The sequence below is a fragment of the Dermacentor silvarum genome, chromosome 8, assembly GCF_013339745.2.
Source record: "Dermacentor silvarum isolate Dsil-2018 chromosome 8, BIME_Dsil_1.4, whole genome shotgun sequence".
NCBI classification, from domain to species: Eukaryota; Metazoa; Arthropoda; class Arachnida; order Ixodida; family Ixodidae; genus Dermacentor; species Dermacentor silvarum.
Genome location: NC_051161.1, coordinates 25,984,022 through 26,006,271, shown reverse-complemented (window position 1 = coordinate 26,006,271; position 22,250 = coordinate 25,984,022). Strand labels below are relative to the sequence as shown.

The window sequence follows — 22,250 nt, the reverse complement described above, 5'->3', positions numbered from 1 at the left end:
GTAGTGCTTAAATGTTGTACAATAAGCAACAAGATGGTTAGAAAAGTTCGGTTTTTTTGAACACACCTCGTACATTTCCTCTATGGGTATGTGGCAATACTGCAATGGCATCTGATTTATCGAGTGTGTCTGAAAATTGGCCGTCCGAAAAATAGGTTGGTTGACTGTACTTTAGATTGCTTCCATGCTAACTGAACTGCCATACTTGCAGCTCCCATAGGCACTAGCGCTAGAGTTCCCTCTTTTTGTACTTTTGGTACTTTTTGTTGGACACTCTGCTTTTAAGAGCATGCACTGTTTCTCACTGCTTCTGTCACTACATTTACCCTGTGACATGCTTACTAGGGTAAGGATTTTAGCACTGTATATATACAGTAGCACCTCATTGATACATCCCTGCTTGTTACGTTTCATGGCTCTTACACTTTGAAACACCAGCACCGTTTTTATGTAGTAGCTTCCCATTTGTTACATTTGCTTCCCCAGTTCTAAAGCCCAGAAACTGCAGCTGTGCACCCCTGATTCTCGTCTGTTAGCAATGCCTACGTTTACCACTACATGTTGCCACTATGAGGAGAGAGTGGTGGTGTAAAGGGACCAAGAGCTCCAAGTGAGGCGAGGCAGGCGCGGTTCTCGGAGACTGCGCGCGCCCACTTGACTGTAGCTGCCAGAGAGAGGACCAGAGTGTGACGACGAGAGGGGGAAGGAAGATGTGGGTGGCGCGAAGTGTGTGTGGTGTGGTGAGCGCAGATCAACAGCATGTGGACAACCTGGGGGAAGAGTCACGGAGTATAATGTGAATCTTTGTGATGAATGTGTTGGCCTTTCATCATTCATAACACCACTGAAAGCAGTTTCTTCCTTGGTTTTTTAATAGTTGTTTGAATACTTTCAAGTTAGTGATTTTTCAATAGTTTGTTGGCTTTGTTCAAGTCCGAATAATAGTTTTATGTGAGAGCAGCTTTTTACCTCTTCGGTAGCGCTGCTGCAAGCATTGTCAGATGTTACGTTCTCCCAGATGATGCATTACTTCTTTTCCCGTGGTCCCCTAACAGACGTATCAGTGGAGTTCAAATGTACAGCGCTATTCAAGCTACTAGCTAGCCCAGCTTCTCACATTAAGTACATTAACCAATTTGCCCTTGTGTGCAGTTTTGTCTATACACTTTTTCTGTGATGGCTCCACCAGCAGACGCTCAGAGGATGCACTGTCTGTTCTGCCAACAGGGTTGTGAGGATCGCACTCGGCGCCTGCAGGAGTTATTGCAGGGTCAGCCTCAAGCTGGCAGTCCATGACTGCTGCCCACAAGGAACTGCTGGAGGACCTCCACTGGATAGTACTCATTACTGGTAAGATGCAGCCTGGCTTCAAAGGTCTTCCTGTCTGTGGTTTCTGTGTGCATGTGTGTGTTTAAGAATGTGAGTTCGCTTGCTGTTAAGGGGACCATGACATGGTTGCACAACTATTCTCAATTCATCATTGTAACAGAGTACAGGGGCCAGTCTGATTACACTGCACAACAAAACTGGGCGCTTGGCACACATTTTAACTTCGGATTTTCAATTCGAAATCACTGCCTATAAGCTCCTCCCGCTGATAGCAATTGCCATTTCGGCATGGCTTGTGTGATGGCAAGAAGTGTGGGCTCTGTGCGTCGACGACGTGTTGTGTTGTCTGCTCTGAAATGTTGTGAAACCATGTTCGTGCTGTACCAAAGAGAGCATGATCACCACTCTGCGAGTGCTCTAGCAGAAACCAAAGCGAGTGAGAAGGTGTGGGCTGGACGTGTAGCTTTTGGAGTTAAGTGTTCGGATCACAACATTAAAGAGTTCGAATCCTGCCAGTCCTTTCGTTTCACGTTCAGCTCCAACACCTTACAATTCATGGGCTCTTTCAGAAACTTGTAAAAATGATGTTACTCTTTTTATTCTGCACGCTCTTCACCCAAGGCCACAGCAATGACACTGCCGTTTTATTTTGCCACAATTCTTTCACTCCTGTGATAAAAAGAGCACAAAATAATAATCTCTGCAGAAACTACCTCGGGCTTACCGCCAAGACGCACGTGCGAAACAAAAACCCTCGAATACTGTGCACAGCCATGCAGAAGGCACTTAATTTCCTCACCCATCAGCGTTGCCAGACTCATGTGCAGTCCAACTCTGATATAAAAATTTCAAATACAAATTTTGATGCACTCAGATTTTGTCAGCTTGCTGTGGGATGCGTACGGTTTAACACAATGCATAATAGTATAAGCTTGAAAATGTGACTCTAAGAACTGCTTTTTTACGTTTGAATTCTTTTGCAAATGCTCGGAGTTCTTGGAGCAACATTGAAAAGAGATGAAAAAAAAAGAAAAATTTGTGACCACCTAAGCGACTATCTCTGCGAGTGCTTACTATTCACACCTGATGATTAGGCCAAATTGTACTCAAAATGATGGGGTGCTCTTTTTGCAAATTGGAATGTAGAAGTTCTCATCCTCTGAGGTCACTGGTTTGAATAGCAACTGTGACGTCGAATGCAAAGATGCCATGTATCTTGCTCTGGGTGGATGTTAAGAAATGATTGATTTGCTGATACAGTCGACCTCGATATAAGGAAGTTGTACTTGCAGCGAAAAACTTTGTTAAATTGTGAATTTTGTTAATTCAATGGCACTAATATAGGAAAATTAGAATAGTTTGTTACAACGTGAATTTTGTTAAATCGCAGTTCGTTATGTAGAGGTTTGACTGTATCAATAAAAGGCACAGCCCACAGTCATGCGAACATACAGAAAATTCCGGCAGAAATCATCTCAGGACAACATCATATTTGCACTGCCAAAACACGTCGTGTGTGAAGCGTTTACTGCAGCTGGACTTCTCTCTTGACACACTGCCATATAGCTGAGGAACCTGTGTGACGCAGGTCTGATTCTGCCCCCACCAGAGAAATTTTAAATATATATATATATATTTTTTTGCTATTGAAGAGCAACATTTACCCAGTCGCGCATACTCAGTGGACCCATGTGGGTACCAGAAAGGTTCATGGAAATGGCACATAGCCAGTGACACACACCTTCTTCTTCTTCTTTCTGGGGTTTTACGTGCCAAAACCAGTTCTGATTATGAGGCACGCCGTAGTGGAGGGCTCCGGATTAATTTTGACCACCTGGGGTTCTTTAACGTGCACCTAGTGACCCAAGTTGGCGTGAAAGAGGTTAGATAGAGACAAACACCACAAACTGGGTGAAGTTACTAAAGAATACTAATTCTAATAAAAGAGCATTTATTGCTTCTTATAGACAATATGAGTTAGCCCGTAAGAAATATAGTTCCTTGATGAAACACACTGACGAATCAAGGGAGTTCGACTCACCATGCTAGGATATGCAGGAAATGTTTGCGCATGCCCAAATGGAACGGAGTCCAAGGGATTGTTAAATCATCCTGGTGCCTCTCTCTGAAGGCGAATGAGAAGCATTTCACGGGGTAGTTACTTGCACACTGTCGTCCTGCAGCCAAAAAGGAGCTAGCAAGTTCCGTCCACGCCCAAGTTATTCATACTGTCAGGTGGCGCTAGCCATCTTGTTGCTGTATAACTACAGCATCGGCTCTCGCTGTCATGTGTGTGTCATGTGGGGAAGCCAAACAAGGAACATGAGAGTTAAGTGTCTCCACAATCTCAGCCTGGCCCTCCTCTGTGCTGTCGCTCATATGCCCTGTGTGGCTTTGGGACATAAAATTCAGTCTCATTTTTCACCCATTAGGCTGGTACAGTCGAATGCCTTCATAGCGAAGTGCTTTGGGTCTCCAACATCATTTGTTATACAGATCACTTTATAGTAAAGGTCGTGCGCTGTGCAGCTCACAGTAGAACCGGGAAAGAATTATTCCTTCGTTATACAGATCATTTCGTTGTAGAGGTGCTCGACTCTATATGTAAAAAAATGTGGGCAGCTTGCACTGGTGCAAGGCTGGAGTAAACAGCAGAGCGGGGTATCGACCTAGCTTCTTCCAGGTTTTACTAGGCTTGGCTAAGTTTTGCTAGGAAATTCTAAGTGCTGCTAGGCACGGTATTTTGAATCGGCTCGCTGTCGACGCGCAGATTCTCGCTTGGCTAGGCGACGCACTTCAAGATGAATGGCTTCTTCTTCGGGTGTCCGGATCTTCTTTGGGCGTCCCATGTCAAGGGTACATGTACTCGTCACAGAGTCGACGAGAGTTCTGCTGCCATCGCGGCGGCTCTGAGATTTTATCTCCCGGTGACGTCACGGCCAAGGTGCGCCTCCACACTTCCCGGGGCGTGTCTGGTCGAAACCTGCCGAGCTGCCGCCAGAGGTGCCTGCTGCAGTCACGGACACCGCGCGTGTTTGGCGCGAATGCGAAGAAACGGGGAAACGGGGGCGGCGTCGGCAGCAGCTGCATGTTACCTCGTTCGTGCTGCTACAATTTTTTTCTCTCACTCTCTCTCATTTTCTCTTTCTCTTTCCCGATCATAGCGCATGCTGCGCGCATGCTCTCCTTCCCTCTCCTTAACTTCCCATGTCAAGGCAACATGTGCACGGCATGGAGAGGAGGCGAAGCACACGCCGCTCTGCTAGGTGGTTGCTAGGCAACACACAGTGACGTCATCGCCAGGAGCACTTTTTGTTTGCACTACGCGGCACAACCAAGAGCTTAAACAGCTCTGCTGTTAAAATGGTTGCAACACTGCACATGTGACTTTGCACCATGCCTAGTAGATATTCAGTGGTAACTGCTTATACTGATTTGTAATGCTGCAGGCCATCTCTTGACAACAGTGTGTGAAGGTGAAACCCCTCTAATCCCCAAGGAAGTGACACAGTTCAGCCTGAACTCTGGTGCTGACACGGCAGCAACACTTTCCCTCCTGTCACGACTGGGCCAAGCTGATGCTGTGTCTTCTGTTCAGGGCAACGTGGACCCGGTGGTTAGGTATGGATCTTTGGCAGTTGTCATGCCTCTTGGGATGGTGTGGGGTTCCACGTGTGCTGGGTGGACGGGTATAGAAGTGCCGTGACCTTGTTGAACAAAAGGGCCTTGCAACGTAGTTGCTGAATGTATTGGGCATGAAAAGGCATCACCTCTCAAATATTCTTTCACAAAATCCAAAGCCTTATATGTCAGTAGCAGAGTTATAAAAAACCAAGCGCTGCCTGATGGCACTCTTGGGTATTTCTTTGTCCTCTGCAAGTTTACTCTACTAGACGGATGATTCCCTGAACAATACCTTACTTTTGCAAAATTTATAAATACTCAGTAGTTCCACAAATATCGACTGACTGTGATAAGCTTAACAAAATTGTGGTTTCATACTATGTTCTCCCGAGTCATGGAGGGCTGAACCTACTGTAATTTTTTTCCCTTAGGGATACATTAATCCTATTATCGTTTCTAATCATATCTATTTTTGCATAATGTTTTGCGTGCTCCCAGTTCATGTGCTGTCTTTTGCCATATATGAGCCTGTATACCAAGAATTATAATGCGGTGATTGATGTATTAATAAATAAACACTTTCTGCATTCACCGGACACAATGGCCTGGTGGCTTTGCCTTTCTCTTAAACAGCACAGGGTTGTGGGTTTGATTCACAGTTGCAGCGGCCACATTCCAGCATGAGCAGATTTCAAAATGCTTGCATACTCATGTTTAGGTTCGTGTTGAATCGCCCCAGGTGGTAAGAATTATCCTTTTTTTTTTTTTTTTTCTTGACTGCCAGTTCTTTCCGCCCACATTGTGCCAGAGGTTTTTCTAAGGTGATTGAAATTCTATTTCTCTCCAAGTAACATGCTAGCTGATTTTAAATTAAAATATTATTTATTGGCGACACATTGTTGAACATTATATAGATTTTCTTGATTGTAATACTATATTCAAACAAATATAATTATGCTAAGTAATGAATAATGCCAAAATTTTAACATGGGTTATTTTTTATTGCAGTTCTCCATAATCAAAGTTCATAAATTTTGGTATCACAAAAAGCTGCATGGGCTTTTTGTCTGCCAGGTTGAAATTGAGAGACACACCATCCGGAGCAACACCGACTCATGAGCTTTCTCACTCCACCTGTCCCGTACAAATAAAAGCTATGAAATTTCAGTTCCAACTTCTGTATAGACATTTTGAGCAGTACACAATGATTTCATTGTCGCAAATTATCTGGGGAAAGACGGGGGGAGTTGGTGCAAATTGTTGCATGGCTTATCACGAGCAAGGCAACGTGTGTGCACAGATGACGGAATGAGATAACTTGGGGCATGGCACTTAAAGGGAACTGGAATCCTGCACTTTATGATCGTGCCAATCAGGTAATAAATAAATAAATAAATCTTTTTGTCAATGCAGACTGATCGTTGCAGTTCTGCAGCTGTGCCACGTGGAGAGGGCCGCTCTGCAGGCGGGCCTTGGATCCCAGCTCAGCCCTGAAGTGGCCATAACGTTGGTGTGGTTTCTGCACCGTTGGGGGCTGACTTACCTGCTGCCAAATGAGACGTACTACACGCAGGTAGGCAGAGAGGTAGTGGTGTGCCAGCGTGGGGGGGGCAGGTACTCTCAGACCCAACCTAAGTCGCCCTCCCCTTTTCTCTTTGGTCGCTGCACCCTTCCCTTCCTAGGAAAGCGGCATCATGCGGATTATCTTTAAGGGCGCATTGGGAGGCCTTGTGCAGCAAGTGGGGAGAGAGCCGTCAGCCCCTACTCGTCAGGTACTACACACAAGCAAACTTAAAAATGATCAACCTAAGGCTGCTGCCATCTCCACTGTGTCTGTTTTCCGTCTGGGATGGCCAGTGTTGGTAACTTAACGAGAAAGTCGCTAAACTTGGCCAGCTTTTAGTCACCTTAATGCCAACTTTGCCTTCTTGGAGTCTAAACGACTTTCTCGGCTAGTACTTTTTCTTTTAGTGACTTAAATCTCATGTTTGTCTGAGAATCAAATGCAGGAAAAAGAGAATAACTAGTAAATGACCCTGGAAGAATTTCTCAAGCAGCTTTGGCTGAGTTCACTGCCTTACTCCTATTTTATTATGCACCTCCATTTGTCGCTACTTCTGAAGACATATACTGAAGAGCTTATTAGTGCGTTATCTGGATGCGTCAAAGCTGCTTTTCTAGGCAAAGCACAATCTTTAGATGTGTCATTGTTGTAGAAAATTCAGCGTTGTTATTCCTTTGCACATTCCGACCGTTGACTTGACACTGCAGGACATAATTTAAAGCTATTGTTTAAAAAGTAATAAGGAAGACGTCTAGGAACAGTGAGAACATGAAAAATATAAATTTCCAATCAAGTCATTAACATTACTTTGCGACTTTTCGCTAAAAATGGAGTGTCTAAGCCGGATATGGCGACTTTGTCCAAAAAAGAAAAGGAAGTTACCAACACTGGTGACAGCAGCCGCTCGCTTTCTTGTTGCATCCAATTGTTAACTTCTTCGTTTTGTGTTCTGAAATCTCTCTGCACGAGCGCTGAAGCTGCACGATTAAATTTCCTGCATTACAAAGCACACTTAATGCATTCGCATTCTTAAAGTACTTCGCATACTTTCCGGGGGCTATGTATCAGTCTATCTGTGTTGTTTGTGTCTATGTATGTTTGTTCGTACTTAACCGTTCGTACTTACCTGGGTCACTGGTTAGTCCGTGGCCTGCTGTGCTGAGGGAACAGGGTTCAAAACCAACCACCCGACCAACTTAGGCCACTGACTATGTGGCAATGTGTAGATACGTGCTGCCATTCAGCAAACCTCTATCACACCAACATGGTTCACTGTAGATGCGGGACTGGGTAGGCACCGCTGTTTGAAGAAACTCTTTGATGCCAACTTAAAGCACTAGGTATGTGCCACGCAGTCTCTGCTGGTCTTCAAAGAACCTCTTTGATGCCAACATGGGTCTCTGGATATGTGCCAGTAGGTGTGTGCTGGTCTTCAGCGAACGTCTTTGATGCCAACTTTCGTAGCTAGGTATGTGCCACTGGGAATGTGCCGCTCTACGATGTTGGAAAAGATCCCTTTAAATTTCTATGATGCTGAGCGAAATCGAACCCGTGTCACAAGGGTTCCTCAAGGACAGCAACCCGACACATTAGCAGGCTGTGCCACAAATGCGCTGGGTATGTGCTGCATTTAAATGAATGTCTTTAATGCCAACACTTCAGCAAGCTGTTCCCTGAATGTGCTGGGCATGTGGTGCTCTTCAATGAACCTCTCGCCAACATGGGTTTCTGAGTATATCCATCTTGGGTTTCTTCTAGTGTCCATCTAATACTAGAAGTTACCATCACCTAAACATTGCGACTTATTTTGCCCGTACGGACATTTTTAAATACAGTGTATTTCCCTGTGTAATTGAATACTGGAATTGTTTGCCTGGTCCTACTCGTTCTCTTCCTTTAAACTTATTCTTGGCGGCCATTGAATAGTTTTGGTTTGTATTGTTCGCATTGCCTTTATTATTTATTATTCATCATTCCTCTGCTTTTCACACCCACTCCTGCCTTAGCCCGACAGGGCTGCAGTACGTACAAATAAAATAAATGTGCGCACAGGCTTTGCAGTGGCGGCATTAGATGGTGCTGAGTGTTCTTAGGGAAGCGCAAAAGCAGAATCCCGAGTGTGCGGCAAGCGAGCGAACAGTTGTGAGCGTTCACTGGCATTGGCGCACCACGCTTCTTGTCTTGGAAGCCACGTGCGCACTTCTCTGCAGTGCCGCTAGATGGTTCAGCGTATCCAAAAATAAGTGCGAGAGAGGAGCAAGGTTGCCAAATGATGCGTTTCTCAGGTCCTTAAAATCCTTGAAAACCCTTGAAACAGAAAAGTGCATTTTCAAGGCCCTTGAAAGTTCTGGAACTTTTTTTCCTTCCTTGAAAATCCTTGAATTTCGTGAGCAGTGCACTCTGATATCGACATTGCGACCTCCTTTCTGTGGTAGATCGGCGTCGATCTGACAAACTTCCCATTTCAGAAACAGTACGCCAGCGCGAGCACACATGGTTCCGTTTTGCAGAACTGCACGGAAAAAAAAAAAAAAAAAAAAAAAAAGGCTTCGCCGCGTCAAACCGCGAACAGAGCGAGAGACCCGTGCCGCGCTTCGGTGCCTGCTCGGGGCTGGCAGTGTTTACGCTGCTTTCCCCACCCTATCGTTCGTTTCACTTTTCGCCCGTCGGTCTGCCTTGTCCCACTTTTACTCTTGCGCGCTAGGTGAAGCTAGTGAGCTATAGGGGAGCAATTTTACCACTGATGCTCAGTGCCTTTGGATGGAGGTTTGTTAGAATATTATTTATGATAATATAAGTGCAATAACATTACCGTATTTTCCGGTCTATAAATTGCACCTTTGTATAAGACGCACCCCCCTCAAAACGGCAGTTCTTCCGAAAAAAAAAGAAAAACGTATACAAGAAGCACTCGCGTTTCTAGCAGACAACATGCTCTATGTGTGCCGCACTGTCCGTTCCGCGCCGCCGTCATTGCCGGCCTCCACCACTCGGCGCATGCGTACATAGAAGCAAGCTGTTGGGTGATTACCACGCGCCCCGGCAGATGGCACTACGCGAGGGGAGTAGTTGGCTGGGAGCTGAAGGGAAGGAGAAAGCATATGCGAAAGCGTGAAGAGGAGCGGAGGGAGAGAGCAAAGGGTTGAGCTAGACCCCCAGTGTCCACATTGCACGGTTTGTCCCGAGCGAATGCATTGTGCGGCGGCAAAGTCGGCACTCCTGTTTATCTTACTCCGTGAACTACACCGACCAGCGGCGGCGCATGGCTACGCAGGGAAACCAGATTACAAGTGCTGTGACAGCCATGCAGGGAAAAAAAAAAATCAGGGCACATGCGAGAGTCGAGCGTCCCCACAACTTCTCTATGTCAAAATGCATTTAACTTTGCAGTCGTGTGAATTTACCCAAGTTGTGGTCGTTCCAGTCAGGAGAATTTTCGCGCATTTTTAGGCACCGTGTAGCAAAAGCGCTCGTGCGAACAAACACATGTTAGGTGATTTATTTTTAGAATATTTTAGTCCTGAGGCTCTCAGTGGTGCTTGAGCACTGTGTAGTAGCGCTCGAAGCACTCTCCTGGGTGGAGGCCAAAATTTGCACTGCAGGTCTGTCGCTTGCACTGCAGGTTTGTTGATTTGCACTGCAGGTCACTTTCTTCTAAAGTGCTCTCATCGGAGGACGTTTGTTGTCCATCTGAAGACCATCTGAAGGATATTCATCTACATCACTAAAATCACTTGATTTCATTGAGCTCACGTTACTTTCGTCCATAAAATGCACCTATCCCATCCCTGAGCACCATAATTGCACCACCATTCTATCACCGCTTCGCGCCACAAGTCACGTGAAAATCCCTTCAAGTATGCAAGAAAGAAAAAAAGTGCTGCCCTCATCTGAAGACATTGGAAAGTGCACTTATTGGTTCAAAATGTTTCTGAAAGCTAGCACCACCAACCCAATTGACTAGTGAACGCAAGCACGCACGCGTGCATCGGTCACTTCCCGACATCTTACCGGAACGGGTATTTCCGCGTGGCGGGAGGGGCCCGACACATGACCATAAAGGGTTAATGAGTACTGATATGACTTTTTCTGTCATGTCATTTTTTTCCCGCTAAATGAAGGTCAAAGCTCCCTGAACACTACAAGAAGTACTGGTACGTGGCAGAGCACCCTAAATAACTCAATATAAATTGTGTGTTACTACAAACCAGTTTCGGTTTTGGTACTCAAGAGGTGGACACATCATGATGCCGCGAGGCAATGGCTCACTCCATTCCTGCGATCACTACAGCTGCTGCCACATGCAAGTGCAGCCAGAAGAAATGTGTGCAGCACTCTTATTTTTTTTATGAGGAACATCATCATACCTAGCCTTATTGGTACACCACCTCAGCAAATTTTGCTCCGAGTCAATGACAGCAAGCCTACATTCCAAGATATTTTATTAGTATCACATTAATGCATCTCAGAAATGTTCCTCTATGTTCATACTTGATCAATTTTATCCTTTTACATGCAAGAAGCTTGTGGTAGAGTTTTCACGACTTCGAAAACATGTCAGTATTCCTTTAAGATTCTGATTCCTCGAAACAGCTTTAGTTCCAGTTGACAGGTGCTGTGTACCCTGTGCAACCCATTGCTTCTGTTGGTATTGTGTGTCATACACAGTGGGTGTATGACAGGTAAGTCAACTTGTTGCTTAATTTAATCCTGTTGGAAGGTCTTGTATGGTGTCAGTACACTCTTACAACATGGACCCTTCTGTTGCAATCACAAAAAATTCAAGACATATCTCCCAAAAAATTGTTAAGGCTTTCTAGAAAACATGACCTTTGTAACGATCGCAAAGTTCGAGTTGTGGTTGCACGTATGAGAAGGCAAGCACAATATGCTGAAAGCCACAGTACGGAGAACATTACTTAGGCTAGCGATTTGCATCTGCTGTGATGATTAGACTGGAGGAAACATAAGCAGCCGGGTCAAGCGATCTAGTGTTTAAGGGTATATTTGTAATTTCATAAGTTGGTTCTCACCTAAACTTGAAGACTTCAGGCACAAGGAAATGACCACAAACCATGGTCTTTTACCCTTAACGGTATCATTTTTGTCCGCCATTTTTTTTCGAGTTGTTGTTCAAATCCTTTTGCAGTTTTTTGTTTTCTAAGCATTTTCACAGTGTCTAGAGTTAGGCATCTACCGACGGCTTTCAATATGGCTCGTGTTGGGGACCCAATAGCCCCACTGAGTCGCTCATGATTTACAGCAGCAGGCATCGGACAGATTCCCTTTCACTAATGTATACTAATGCTGTCTTATCTTACGCTGCTGTCTGTGCTTGTTTCTACATGTCGTGGAGAATGACTTCGCTGCTGTGCCGATATACTGTATTTTTGTGCATATAACCAGACCATAAATTTAAAAAGTGTTAATACGAAGTAGGGCTTAAATAAACTGTTTGCCAAATTTTTACTTTTAAGTGCGGCTTCACGGCAGTGAGATGAGCATTGCTGTGAAGTGGCACTATGCTTTGATGGGAAGCATCAATGTAAAAAGTAATGAGTCTAATGACCAAAGATGCAAAACCAAGTTGTTTCTGGACTTATGTTTTGTGTTGATAGCAGCACCAATTTGCCTTTACGAAAAATTGTTGTATGGATTTGTTGTACAGTTACATGTGCAAATATTTTCTTTCCCGTTTTCTGAGAGTAGCCATTCGGCGCTGGTTATGTGTTGGCGCTGTATGCATGGGCAAAAATACAGTAAATCATTGATAGAATTAAAATGTGGTTTGTTTGTGCTTTTACATGTTACATTAACAGTGTCTATACGTACTAGCCTTTGTTTATACTAATGTGTCTAGAAAAGAAAATGTTTAACACAGAAAGCATAGCAATGGTAAATGTGTGTGTAGAGTATGTGTTTGTACCAAGGATGTTCAAACAGTGAGGTTTTCAGTTAAATTGAGTAGTGAGTATTGTTTGTTTATAAAGATGGAAATGGTATATACGTACAAATATGGTAAGACAAATTAAAATTTGTACTAATACAGTACTACTATTTGGAAGTTCATTCAGCCAGGCAGCATGTGATAGGAGGTCACTTTATGTCCTAGTAGGCTTACATTGGGCATTGAAGTCGCTGGTGGACTATACAAATAAATGCTTTTCCATGGCAGACAGACTCCTATAATCGTAGCAGCCCCATGTGACTTAACTTACTAATTGACAGTTGACATAATTGACTGCTGAGGAAGTCTGTTAATAAAGTCTGCATCGCCCATAAGCTCAACAGTCCTGGAGCCCCTGTACAGTTTCTCATAGCTTCAGTGCAGTCCTGTTATGCTGACCTTCCCATAAGGTAAAAGATTTTCACTCATTTCAATGTTTGTTTTAAAGTGGAGTTTACTGCATTTTAGGCTACTCAAACTTCGTGCTTTTAATTTAATTCACATGCAAGTTGCTGACCAGAATGCTGCCAGTGTAACCAAAAGTTGAAACTGGCCGTTCAGGTCAAAAACAGCGAAGGTGCCTCGGTCTGCATGCGAGTGTTCTCATAGACGAGAAAGGCATGACTTGGTCGAGAGTTTTCCTTGCAACCAAACATAAACATGGTGTGTCATTTTTGTTTTCTTCCACAATGCATAGTTGCCATTGCTGGTTCTTTGTTTTTATTTTTGATCTTCTTTGAAATAGTTTTGAAGGGTGACAATTCCGCAACGTGTTGTGTACAGATGAGCCCAACGTTAGTTGCGGCATTCGGGCGGGACTCGGAGGCTGGCCCTTGTGTGCTGGACTGGGTGCTGGGCAAGCTGAGCTCCAACCTGGAGTTGTGGCACAGTGAGACTGCGCTGACACTGTCCACCTGCCAGGCGATGGTCTCGCTCCTCAACAACGTTGAGAGGTAGGCTCGACATGCTTGTGGAGGCAAGCTCGGTCTTCGGTATTGCTTATGTGCTTATGGAACGAGAACTGCACATCTTTTAGTTGCACTGAAATGTGGATCCTTCACACTCCCTGCCATTGCCTGTTTTACGCACTTGGACGGGGCCAAACCTTACTAGGGGTATACGCGTAGCACTTTTTGAGACCAAATCGAAAACGAAACGAATGGAGCCAGTAGGCAAATGAAGCGAATATTTTATAAATAATTTTCGAATGAAAAAAAAAAGTCATTTTGACCATTAATAAAAAACGTCCATATATCGTAGTATTTGCAATGTTAGCAAGTTTCTGTTGCACATTATGAAGCATTGTTTATTAAAGGCCCAAATGGAGCATTTGGAGTAAATAAAGAGTTGGTTCACATATCCAGGATTCTTTGAAGTGTGCAAATAATTACTGTTTTTCGGAAGAAAAGTCTGGCTTGCCTAATTGGGCGATGCATAGCACGCTCTACTACGCTACTTTGCACGTTTTATGTCTGCTATGGCCATAGGGATGCTCCAATCTTATGTTTGATCACACACTCTAGAGAATTTAAACTATTACAAAAATATTCATATTTAAAAACACAGACTATTTGATTAGAAGATCGAATCGAAAAAGACATTATTCAATTTGTGATTAAAGTTTTCTAATAATATTTGCACACCTCTACACCTTACATGTCAGGCCTGAGGTGTCTGTATGAATGCAAAATTTAGTGCCACATTGAAATGGTATGGAGTGACACAACAAGGCACGTAAACATTGAACATGGAGCATGCAATCATTGAAAAATTTGGAGGACACTTAAGCTTTGCCTTTAAGAGTGGAACGCGATAGCATTCAAAGGTCCCTCAATGCTTGTCAGGCTTCCCGGCAACTGCAGCTTTTTTTCTATACCTTCGCCTGAGCACGCCGCTGCCATTTTACGCTGCCGTTAAAACGATGCCGAGGAAGCAGGCACCATCTGGATGGTGTTTTTGTAAGTAACCTACCCGAGCGCACGCTGCTGTATGAATGGTAGAAATGCTGGAAAAGGGGTTTTAACGCAATAGCGTTTAAGGCCCCGTGTCGCAGAAAATCCGGCGTTGGCAACCGGCGTGTGATCGCGGGTGGCGGAGAAAATCATCCAACCACATCGACCGCGCAGGCCCTCCACATAGTGCAAGGTTTTGGTGAACAAAAAAATTAACTTTCTCACAGTGAAATTCGTCAGAAAAATGGTAAAGTACGACTTTATCATTCGGTGTTGGATTCGCCGTCAGATTGTAATTTGAATGTACTACGAGAAAACCTAATTCTGCTACAAGGAAACTCAAACACAAACACCTTTTCCAGCATTTCTACCAGACCTGCGCGCGTCGGGGCAATAGCAAACAATTAATAAAATAAAAAAAAGGTACTAGGGCCTTCACATTTTAATATAAGACCACTTATATTGCCCCTGGAAAAACGTCTTTCCAGCAATGCATTTCAGTTTTAAAGTGAAGCAGACTTTAAGGGGATCGGTGTAAGCTTGGTCTTTGTAAGCTGGCTTTCCCACGTTCAGTGTTGCAGTGAATGAAGCCTTTTTGAATTTCCTCCTAAGAGAATTATGTTTTTTCGTATCTTCAAATTACAATCCAACACTCTCATGTCTGCAGATTATGGTTAAGTTGCACTTTACAATTTTCGTGATGGATTTTACTTTGAGAAATTCAATTAGTTCACCAGCGCCTCCGTCACGCGGAGGGCCTGTGTGGTCGGTGTGGTTCGGGATGATTTTCTCAGTTGCAGACGCCGACGCTGGATATTCTGCTACACGAGGCGTTTAACGCTATCGCATTAAGACAGGACCAGCACTGAGCCTCAGCACTCGTTCCAATTTTTTCTCCATTTCTGTGCCTCATTGTGTTGCGCTGTTCCATTATAATATGCTGATCTGTAGGTACTATGTGCCTATTTTGTGCAATACCATGTACTGTGAGTATTATGCGTGTACTGAGATTGTCGCAAAGCCTCCCCCCACCCTCCCATTTCACTTCAAGTGCTAAAATGCACCTCATGTGGCAGCGTCATGTCAGATGTTTTGTGCCTTTGTTTGCTTTGTGGTGGAGCACATTTTGTCACCCTGTTGAGGTACAGTTTGAAAGCCTGTAAAAATATTTATGCATTTACATTGAAATCCACTTAAGGGGCGGGGACACGATGCACTTTAAATTACTCTATTTTCTTCGACAATTTGAATGAAATTTACACAGTTAATGCATTGTTACCAGCTGATTTCTGAAATGCAATTATTTTTTTCCTATGATAAATATAGTTCACAAAATCCAGAATTCAATGTTATGACTGTATGGCATTATACCCCGGCCAATTTCGAACACATTGAAAAATAGGGTTCGGTAGAGAAAGTTGAATTGCTACAGGCATTTGTCGTTATAAGTGATATTATAGTCGCTGATCAATCTTTTTAGACACAGATAGGTCTTCAAAATAGGCCTAACCAGTGTTTGCACATTTTGTACCAGTGTTTGGATGATTTTGATTGTTTGGAGGCCATGGCCTAATGGCCTAACCAAGGCTGCTCCTTTTGGTTGTCCGTCACCGAAGTTAGTTGAATTCATAGTCAGTGTAGATCTATTCTTAGCAACTCCACAGCACTTGGGCAGCCAAAAAGCGGCCTTTTATACATCCATAGATGAAGCGTTGACGGAAACTCACATTTGCGCGCTATGAGAGCGAGAGAGAGAGAGACTCATTCACGGAGCGTGTCTCCTGAAACGCGGTGTCGGGATTGGAATGCGGTGTCGGTGTTGCAAGCTGCACTATGCAATGCGCAGTGATGGCCATAAGTCCGACACGCGCAAAAAGAAATTATCATCTTGAGTAATAAGATGAAAAGTTCGCGCGCACTTCCGGAAAATGCTTGGCTACGATCGCCCAGCTTCGCCGTTTCAAGCGTTGCGTGGCCGAGTGAAAGGTTAAGCGTTTTTTTTTTCCTTAACACTTTGTAAAATCAAGTGGGATGTTTAGTTTATGTCTCTACTTAGAGAGTTGCAACACATTTGGCCTCATGAATATGTGCTGGAGACTTGAAAACCTTTCACCAAATAAAAAATTTTGCAAAATTTGGTTGCACTAAATTGTGGGTCAGACTGCATGCAGATGCCACTGCAGAAAGAAATCTGTGTATGCAGGACATGATGTAGACAAGGCATGACAAGCCTTTCTTTCTCTTCCTATTCAGGGGTCACCGAGCTGCAGCATGTCCAAGCCTGCTGTCACTCCTGCAGCGTCAGTCACAGGGCCGGCTGGGACCTCTCGCGCCAGGCTCTCATAGGGCACTGCTCAAGGCCCTGGTCATTGCCTGCACAGCCAACAGATTGCCCGAGGCTCCTCAGCTTTGGGACGCTCTCCTGGAGCCCCTCAAAACGCGCTTTGATGTGTTCGAGTCTTGCGTTCAGACACGCTGCCGCTTCACTGAACCCCAGAAGTGAGTGTCTCCTTTTACTGCATCAACTACAGAATAACTCTAAGGGTACAGCCACGCTAGTGGCAAAAATGCGTGTGTCATGCCGCGAGCGGCAAGTTGCCGCGCATCCAGCGCCTTGCCGCGAAGGCCACTGTGGCAAGCGCGTCTCGCCGCGCGGCAGCGCAATTAGATCTCGCACGCTCTCGGAACATGCGAGCAACACCGTGAACAGAAAGGGTATGATCGAACAGCATTCAGAAATCCCTCCATGGAACCGCGAGAGACGATGATCGTCGATTGAAAACCCGGCGCTGTGCGGCAGTGGTCCGGTTGCCATGGCTTCATGACGTCACCCTCATCGCTCTTGATTGGTCTTTCATCTCGTGGCACGCGGCACTTGCCGCAGAATTGGGTCTTGACCCAATCCGCGCGGCACGCCGCAAAACCCTCGATTCCGGCCGCTTTTGCCGCGGGCAGCATGACGCACGCGTTTTTGCCACTAGCGTGGCCATACCCTAAAGGAGATCTGGTGTGACAATTTTTACTTGTCATTCTTTTTTGGGTGTATATGTGTTAAATGAACGTCCAAGCCCTGGTAAACCAGCGAAAAGAATGTTGTTAAGCATGAGACAGCCGTAAGTAATGTACCTTGATACAATAGGGCTATTTTTTTACGTACACTTTGTGCAGGCTCGTGTAGGCTCGTGTAGACGAGTGTAGTGCCGGGCAGAGGCTATGACGTCGTGTGCTGCACTTGGCCCACTGGGCTGTAGCCAATCAGAGCAGAATGTGCTTCGTCTTCTGCATCAGCAGGCAAAAAGCGCCCGACTCTCCACTTCGCCTGACTTCGCACTTATTGGCTGCGTATATGCCCTTGTGTGAAACTGAAAGACTATGTACGAGTTTCCTTTCTTAAGCAAATCTAGACTAACTGTAGCGAAATACATCGCGAATGCGCAGTGCACGAAGACAACTTGCCAATGCGTATAAAATAGCGCGGAGTCTGAAACAGCTTGCCCCATGCGTGAGCAAGATATTTTCATCTTGTTGGCAGATTAGCCCACCTTACTCTATGACACATGGTCCCGCCAGCACTTCATTACCGTCCTTGCAGTGAATGTTCACTATTGTCACTATATCAGCGCCGACAGTCGCAGACAAAATGTCGCCACACGTTTGCAACCGTTTGTAACGCCAGCCTGCTTGTTTGTAGTCTGCTGACTACACTCAACGAAACCGCAGTGTAGAAAGTGTAGTTTTCATGCTACACTGCAGCTATAAAAAATGTCGTTGTGTAGGTGGGCAGAGCTAAACTTTTCTACAGCAAGTAAAAAAAAAAAAAATGGCGCCTTCCTACACTAGCTACACTCGTGTAGCAATTTTGTCTCTTTCATGTTTTAGTGTTCTTCGACATCTATATTACTTTATTAACTGTGCTATTAAATTACCTTCGACTTTGGTGAGTCTACAGCACGAATGTGGGAATAAATCGCAACCCCCGATTTTTATGAAATGATATCAAAACTAATAATTGTGCTTTGCTTAGAAGAGGAGCTTTGATGCATACAGATGGGTGACAAATGAAGCGTATACGAATCAACAAATGAAGTTGTGTATATAAAATGGGAGCCTTTGGCAAATTCCCTTCAGGAATTCTAACTGGACAATTTCCCGGCTATTTGTACCACCGAAAAGGTCTTCAAAAAAATCAAACTTGTTATTAGGGTAACTAAAGAATTGCTAAATTTAGTGACTTTCTTGCTACCTTACCAGTGCTGTGCTTGGCTCATTCGTGTGCATGTGCCTACAGCTGTGGTGTCTTCCCACTTTTAGGAGCGAAGCACTCGACCTCCTGGAGAGCCTGTGCGGTGTCGCCGAAGGCACCACACCCAGCAACCTGTTGACCATTGGGCCCATGCTGCTGCCCCTGCTGGTTCGCCTGTCCTCCATCGTCGCTGTGCTACGTTCCGAGGCTACCCTGATAGCTGCCACCACGCAACTTTTTCGAGCTGCAGCTCGCCGGATGCTGTGCTTTGTGGGGCCGAACGATGCCACACAGCTCTGCCACTGCTGCTTGGAACTTGTGCGCCTCTTTGCCAGCCACAGCGCAGGTACTGGCTTGTCCTCTCACCACAGTGTTCTTTTTGAGAGCTGAACTGCCCAAATTGAATGCAGTTCAAGAAGGCTTGGGAACAGTGCCAAAAGACGACAAGAACAGACAACACAAACATTCGTGCTGTCTGTTCTTGTCCAGTCTTTTCGTGCTGTTTCAAAATACTCTCGTAATGTATTAGTAAGCTCACTTTTCAACCCTTCTGAATACAGTTATTTATCAGTGTAACGACTTTGTCTAGCATACCGCTGTGCCTGATGTTTTCGTTTTTCTCCCAAAGCCTGCATGCATTTGTCTCCATAGCTTTTAGAACATTCATAATGAACATGAATGTAAAGAAGTAAATCTAAAATTTGGATTTTCTTTGCCACTAATATCAGCGTGTATGTTTATGACGAATACAATCAACGACCGATTTTCCGGACATGCCCGATAATTCGGATGCCTTCGCGGCAGTACCACGTACCCCATAGAGTCAATGTATAAAAACGTCTGAAATTTCGGATGCAAGAAACCTTTGCCGTCCTATTTTCCGGACTTTTTGCCATGACCGCAGGTTCGAAACGGCATTAATCATAGCTCCCACCACCGCCATTTTGATTATCTCGCCTCCTCGAACTGGCATTCTCGCAAGCAGATCCGCTGGTAGCCATAGCCCCCACCGTGGCAACGCTAGGCCTAGCTACTTCAACGTTCGCTACCAAGCTTCCTGCTGTTTGGTGCCATGTTTTAGAGGCGAAGCTCCTCTAACTGAGGCTCGGTCCCTCGTGCTGTGAACGCTAGTTCTCATTGTTCCCGCTAGAGGCGCAGCTGTGCTATAATTCAATGGGTGCCCGCTAGATTCCGCGCGGTGCCTGAGCAGCGGCGCGGCACATGCCTGCACTCCCCGGCTCCGCTGCACACTCGGCGCACGCGCTAGTTAGCGAACATCTCCGTGCAGCTACTCATCATGAACACCCCAGAGGCAAAAGCAGTGGCGCGGCAGGCTCGCAACGCAGCAGCAGCTCGGGCTCGCCACCAAGACCCTAAATAATAAACATTGTGTATATAAGAGAGAGAGAGAGAGAGGTTTATTGAAGAAAGGCAGAGAGGTCGGCTTGAGCGTTAGTTTGCTCTGGCCTGCTACTCTACACTGGGGAAGGGGGGAGGGGATAAAAAGAGCGATGAATGATGATGATAAGATTAGGAGGTGCGTATGTACATGTCCATACCGTTGAGGTCATACTATAGCCGTGCATGGAGTCCAGTGGCTTGAAGGAAGGCTATAGTCGCTTCGATGACCACAGCTGCGCTGTTGGCGTCAGGCCAAGGACCTAAGACAATCTCGTCAGACATTGGTCTTTTAGTTACTCGCTGAATAGTTGAAATGAGGGTCTGCCGTTTTCGCGCGTACGCTGGGCATGAGGAAAATATGTGCTCAAGTGTTTCTGGCACTGGGCAGTGATCGCAGTTGGGACCAGTGTCATTGCAGCCAATGATATGTGTATAACGCCTCGTGAGTGCAACACCAAGACGAATCCGGTGTAGCAGATTTGTTATGCTCCTCTTCAGTTTATGAGGCATGCGGAACTTCATTTCTGGGTCCCATTTGTGCAGTCTCTTGTGTCGTCGATCAGGATTGGTCCAGTACTCAAGTGTAGACTTCCGCATAACGCACCGAAGCAGGGCATTCGTGTCTGTTCGTGAGAACGCGATGCTTACTGCTGGCGCATTATTTACAGCTATTTTAGCTTCAGCGTCTGCTTGTTCATTTCCTATCACGCCACAGTGTGCAGGTATCCACTGAAAGATGACGTGGTGGCCGCATTTGGTCGCAATGTCGAGAAGCTCTGCGATTTCTAGAGCTAAAATATAATAAGGGCCTTGTCTCATAACGCACTCAATGGCTTGAAGAGCAGGTTTGGCGTCGCAAAATAAAGTCCATATGCGAGGAGGCTCTCTTGCAAGGAATCGTATTGCCTCGCGGATAGCAACAAGCTCTGCAGCAGTTGAAGTGGACTTGTGGTCTAATTTAAACCGTCGAGCGATGGACATTTGCGGGATGACAAAGGCTGCGGCGGAGGCACATGGGGTAACAGAGCCATCGGTATACACGTGAGAAGTACCACTGTATGCTGTGAAAATGTGCGATGGGTAAGTTGCTTAAGGCCAATGGATGAAACACAGGACTTCCTCGTAATCCCAGGGATTTGAAGTTTAACAAGCGGTGTAGGTAGGACCCACGGAGGTGCACTAGGAATGCATGGGGAAGAGAATCTAAACGGCAGAATGTTCTCATGACGCAATATAGTTCTTGAAGAACTGCAGTTTGGGTGTGTGGCAGGGAGTGCTGATAGGGGATGTTGCCTATGTCGGGTCAACAAGCGTAGGTGCACTCGAAGAGGTTCGCAGAGCATATATACGTTGATGGGACAAGCCCGAGCTTCCGCAATGGTTCCATTCGTTGAGGTGCAGCGTGGTAGGCCCAAGCACGTGCGCAAACCTTGAGCTTGTATGCTCTTTAACGTCCGCACACAGCTGGGTCTCATGTTCGAGAGCACCGGCATGCTGTATCTTATATAGCCTACGAACAGGGCTTGGTACAATTGAAGAAGAGATGATTCCGACGGGCCCCATCTTGCTCCTGCCACCACCCGAAGCACAAGGACAAAACTCTTCAGTTTTGACTTCAATGCAGTGACGTGCCTTGACCAGGATAGTTCACGGTCGATGGTTACACCAAGGAACTTGTGGTGTGTTACGTAAGGTATCGATGTTCCTTTAACGACTATCGGATATTTAGTCATTTGTTTGTGCGTGAAGGCAAGCACTGCACATTTTTCAGTTGAAAGTGTGAGGCCTTGACGTCGTAAGTACGTGGCTGTAATAGTCACTGCACGTTGCAAACGCGCACGCAGTTGCGGACGCGTAGCTCCAGATGCCCATATGCATATGTCGTCGGCATACGCGCTAATCTTTACTGTGTTGGGAAGCTCAGACGCAAGTCCAATCAATGTCACATTGAAGAGAGTCGGACTGAGAACTCCTCCTTGGGGAATTGTGTATATCAGTGTATATACATTCACCCTATAACAACATGTCACGTCTTTATATGATGTGTGGGCGAATGTTTCACGGTTTTACCGTTAAGTGTTGGAGCTTCGCCCCACTCATCAGCATTCATTTCGTGGAGATGGCGTGGATTTTTTTTCATTGAAGCAATTCGTGACTGTTAGCAGTGGCTTGTCGGCGGCGTGCTTGGCG

The 22,250-nt window shown here is 45.4% G+C and overlaps 1 protein-coding gene across 1 annotated transcript in view; it reads left to right on the top strand.

Moving 5' to 3' along the window:
• LOC119460846 (exportin-4) overlaps positions 1-22,250 on the top strand; it is a 79,822-nt gene that overhangs the window by 47,787 nt on the left and 9,785 nt on the right. Inside the window, exon 16 of the mRNA XM_037721944.2 lies at positions 18,728-19,005. Within this exon, the coding sequence (XP_037577872.2) occupies positions 18,728-19,005 (278 nt within the window). The remainder of the gene's footprint in view (positions 1-18,727; positions 19,006-22,250) is intronic.